The sequence below is a fragment of the Tupaia chinensis genome, unplaced genomic scaffold (genome assembly GCF_000334495.1).
Source record: "Tupaia chinensis unplaced genomic scaffold, TupChi_1.0 Scaffold000154_1, whole genome shotgun sequence".
Taxonomy (NCBI): domain Eukaryota; kingdom Metazoa; phylum Chordata; class Mammalia; order Scandentia; family Tupaiidae; genus Tupaia; species Tupaia belangeri.
Window position 1 is genome coordinate 3760354 of NW_006159625.1, and position 5003 is coordinate 3765356.

General features: G+C 42.2%; 1 protein-coding gene across 1 annotated transcript in view; it reads left to right on the forward strand.

Annotated features, from left to right (window-relative positions):
• Positions 1-4083, forward strand: part of KLF10 (KLF transcription factor 10) — a 7171-nt gene extending 3088 nt beyond the window's left edge. Inside the window, exons 2-4 of the mRNA XM_006145578.3 lie at positions 1373-1606; positions 1714-2620; positions 3267-4083. Of these exons, the coding sequence (XP_006145640.1) occupies positions 1373-1606; positions 1714-2620; positions 3267-3526 (1401 nt within the window). The 3' untranslated portion in view covers positions 3527-4083. The remainder of the gene's footprint in view (positions 1-1372; positions 1607-1713; positions 2621-3266) is intronic.
• Positions 4084-5003: the final 920 nt, after the last annotated feature.

A 5003-nucleotide genomic window follows, 5' to 3' on the forward strand; every position in this document is an offset into this window, starting at 1 on the left:
CCGGGGGCCCGCGGCCCGACGGCCCAATGGCGGGGGCAGGGGCGCGGGGACGTGCGAGCGGCGAGGAATGTTCCCAGTGACTCACCCGCCAGCCTCATTGAGGTTAGGGCGGCCCCATCCGTCTGTCCTCGCCAGCGAGGATCTCCCCCGCCTCCGCCCCCGCCCCTCGTCTGCCTCCCTACCCGCTCCTCCGCCGGCGCTTCCCTTTCCTGCCCCTGCGCTCGGCTCCCTTTCCTCTCCCCAGTTTCCCTTCCTGCCCTTCCTTGTGCTCGCTCTTCCCGGCTGCTTGCCTTTTTTCCCTTTCTTTGCCTTGGCGTCTCGAGGAGGCTTTTGCACGTACACGAGCTGTTCATTGCAGCTTACATAAAGGCGCGCGCGATTATGCAGTTGCATTGTGAGCGGTATTTCTAGATTTCAGTACGGAGGGACCGTGCATTTTTTAAAGCAAGACTTGAGAATAATATACCTTGTAATGTAAAGAATGTTTTTTGGCATTTTTATACCATTTCTATTTTGACCAAAAGAATCTGGAGTTCTCTTGGTGTGTTTTAGTGGAAAATTTAAGAGATGATTGGTACCTTTTTATTTTTAAGTGAGTTCAAGGACCTTGGTATAAAATATCAAATACTAGATAGAAAGTGTACAAAGCAAGTGTATTTTGTCATCAAGCATTTCTTTAGGAAATCGAAACATTATATTTCTGCTATTGCAGATTCCAGTTAGGGTTTTTGCAGATTCCAAGTAGAATATTACATTTTCTCATCATCCTGTTTTTAGTATTACTGCATTAGCTGGTCCTCCTTATGCATAACAAACCATTGTGTGAAAGGGAGCTCAAATGCACTTGAGTAAAACTTCCCCCACATATTTCATTTGATCTCTATTTACCATAATCAAATTATCAAGTAATTTTTGATTTAAAATAACCTAATAGAACTTTGGCTAGAAAGAGACCCTGAGCATTCCCTTATCTTTTGATTCTATCCCAAAGTGCAAAGTGACTTTCTAAAGGTCAGCTGGGTATTTTCCAAAGCTCTGTCCACCACACATTACCTTTATAAGGAAATACTTACCTTTTTATTAGTAATTCTTACCTCAAAAGACCTCCTACCATACATGTAGTGTTGAAGAAAAGTATTATTTTCTTTGTGAACCCTTTCTTAGCCACCCTGTTGTATGTCGGTGGCTACTTAGAAAAGACTTAAAGACACTTTTCCCCTAAATATTAGAATAGGAGTAAGAGAAAAATTGTTTTACATTTTAACCTGGAAAGTTGTGCAGGTTGTAAAAATATATATTTGTATTTTACATTTCTCTATTAAGTGGATGGCAAAAAAACCTGCTCCTGAGCTTGACTCTCTTATTTTTATAGGAGGAAAGAATGGAAATGATTTCTGAAAGGTCTAAAGAGAATATGTATTCCTGGAACAAAGCTGCAGAGAAAAGTGATTTTGAAGCTGTAGAGGCACTTATATCAATGAGCTGCAGTTGGAAGTCTGATTTTAAAAAGTACATTGAAAACAGACCCGTTACTCCAGTGTCTGATATGTCAGAGGAAGAGAATCTGCTTCCAGGGACACCTGATTTTCATACAATCCCTGCATTTGTAAGTATTACTGTTTTCAAGATGGATGTGTGTTGTAGAATTTCTTGTAATTTACATGATGGACTCTACATTTCTCATGCTATGGCTTATGTATTTTTCTTCTCCAGTGCTTGACTCCCCCGTACAGCCCCTCTGACTTTGAACCCTCTCAAGTGTCAAACCTGATGGCAGCAGCGCCACCTACTGGACACTTCAAATCATTCTCAGATATTACCAAGCCTCACCTTGCTGCACCTTTCAAAGAGGAAGAAAAGAGCCCAGTATCTGCTCCCAAACTCCCCAAGGCTCAGGCAACCAGTGTGATACGCCATACAGCTGATGCCCAGCTGTGTAACCACCGGTCCTGCCCAGTGAACGCAGCCAGCACCAACTATCAAGACAATTCTTTTCGAAGAACACACCTAAATGTTGAGGCTGCCAGAAAAAACATACCATGTGCTGCTGTGTCACCAAACAGATCCAGTCGCGAGCAGAACACAGTGGCAGATGTTGAGGAGAAAGCAGGGGCTGGACTTTATGACTTTCCTGTGCCTTCCTCAGAGACAGTCATCTGTCAGTCTCAGCCAGCCCCTGTGTCCCCACAGCAGAAGTCAGTGTTGGTCTCTCCACCTGCTGTGTCCCCAGGGAAAGTGCCACCCATGCCCGTCATCTGCCAGATGGTTCCTCTTCCTGCTAACAACCCTGTTGTGACCACAGTTGTTCCCAGTACTCCACCCAGCCAGCCACCAGCCGTCTGCCCACCTGTTGTGTTCATGGGCACTCAGGTGCCCAAAGGTGCTGTCATGTTTGTCGTACCCCAGCCGGTCGTGCAGAGCCCAAAGCCTCCAGTGGTGAGCCCAAACGGCACCAGACTCTCTCCCATTGCTCCCGCTCCTGGATTTTCTCCCTCGGCAGCAAAAACCACTCCTCAGATTGACTCATCGAGGATAAGAAGTCACATCTGTAGCCACCCAGGGTGTGGGAAGACGTACTTTAAGAGTTCTCATTTGAAGGCCCACATGAGAACACATACAGGTACCAACCATTGCTTGTTTATGTGTTTAAGTGAAAGTGTCAATGAGTTTTTAACTGTGATCGCAGATATAAACCAGGCATTAAGGGAGAACTTGGTGGTTAGCCAGTTTAGTGGCTGATGTTTACCAGTGCAAGGTCTTCTGAAAGGCTTCTTCAAGGTGCTATTGTTTCAATCTCTCAAATGGTGATACTTTAGGGAGGCCAGCAGGTGGTGTAGTGATTAAGTCACCAGACTCCCACATGGCTGACTGTGGTTTGAGTCCTGGACCTGGCAACTTGAAAATCATGTATGCGTACAGAAAATCCCAGGAGGCAGATGAAAGGAATGGATTGCGGCATGGCCATCCCTTCTGGGGAGTGATTTCTCATTTTGCTTCTAACTCTTTAAGACCTTTGAACTACTGTTGTGGTCAGAAAGTATTTAATTTTGGTCTCTTTTAGTATAAGGGGTAAGGTTTTCATAAATGTAGTACAGTAAAAGTTGAAAATGGAATAGTGTATATCTAGTACTCATTTGGCAGTTGTCTAATATTCTAGCTTTTATTTATCAAGTGTTATTTTGCATACCTTTAGATATAATTGAACATACAGTTTATAGCAGTTTAATAAGTACATAGAATTGATGATTTGAATTTCTTCGTTTTAGGAGAAAAGCCCTTCAGCTGTAGCTGGAAAGGTTGTGAAAGGAGGTTCGCCCGTTCTGATGAACTGTCCAGACACCGGCGAACCCACACAGGTGAGAAGAAGTTTGCTTGTCCCATGTGTGACCGGCGGTTCATGAGGAGCGACCATTTGACCAAGCACGCCCGGCGCCATCTATCGGCCAAGAAGCTACCAAACTGGCAAATGGAAGTGAGCAAGTTAAACGATATCGCTCTACCCCCAGCTGCTGCTCCCACGCAGTGACAGAGCGGGGGAGAGTCAGAGCTAACTTTGGTTGCAGCCAGGAGCCAGCGGTGACGTGAACGTGCTTCCACTGCAAGTCTGTGGTCCTCCAGTGCGGGCTGAAAACAGAAGCCCCAGCCTGAGGTGAAGGCCCAGCCCGGGCTAAATGACAAGAAGTGCTTCGGCCACAGGCAGGTCACAGAATGGCAGGTTTCATTTCTTATCACATAAGAGAGATGAGAACACTTTTATTCCTTTGAATATATTTTGAAGGTTTCAGATGAGGTCAACACAGGTAGCACCAATTTTGAATTTGTGTGCATATTTGTTACTTTACTTTTGCTGTTTAAACTTGAGACCAGCTTCCAATGTGATGCTTCTAAAACACTGGTTTCAAGAACGTGGAAACGAACATTACGGTACAGAGATGGAAATGTAAAAATCACTTTGTATTATGACAAATATTGTCACCTTTTCCTAGAGTTATCTTGTTTACTCTTCCTCGTCTTTCCAGTCAGCTTGGTGGAAGTAGTTAAATAGATCTAGAACTATCATTTTCACACTATTGTCGACACTTGGAATTTAACAGCTGTATATTGCTAAAGAGGGCCCCCAGAATAGGAATCCTCATTAATTTAATTGCCTTGAAGTGTACCTACAATTATTTTTTTTTTTTGCATTTTTGTTTCAAAAGTTTAACAAATGACTGTATCTAGGCATTTTATTATGCTTTGAATTTTAGTTTGCCTGCAGCTTTTTGTGTAGATTAGAAATTGTAGATCAATGTGTTTTCTGTAGACTCTTAAGATACACTGCACTTTGTTTAAAAAAAAATCTGAGGATGAAAATATATTGTAAAGAAGGGATATCAAGAATTTTAGATAACTCCTTGAAAAAGATGGCTTCTGTCATTAGTAAAGTAGCCCTGTGCTATGAGGACATACTGTGTGCTTTATTGAGTTAAAGTTAGTGACAGTTATTCACAGATGGGACAAGTGTGGTCCTGGTAATTTATATAGGAGAGGTTTGGGGGATTTGGAAATAGGTGGGTAGAAAAAATATTATTAGAACATTTGCTTTTGTTAACAGTATTTCTGTTATATTCTGTTGTATAGTAGATGATATACACAGTGGTAAAACAAAAACAAATTGTTTAAAATATCAACATATAGTGAGAAATGTCACTATATCTTCCCATTTAACATTTTTTCTGTATATGGGGTATAGATTTCTCACACCAAAACTTGGACTCTTGGAAAACAAAAGTTTTCTTTTAATTAAAAAAAAAATCCTCATGACTTACCGTTTGCACAATATTTCTTTTGTTGTACTTTATATCTTGTTTACAATAAAGAGTTTCCTTTGGTATATATACTTGATTGACTGCATTTATTAAATACCATCCTCTTACTTCAGCTCAGATCACTTTTACTATTCAATAGTGTTGTGTCTGGGGGACCAGCAGTTAGCGTAATGGCTACGTCACTGGACTCCCACG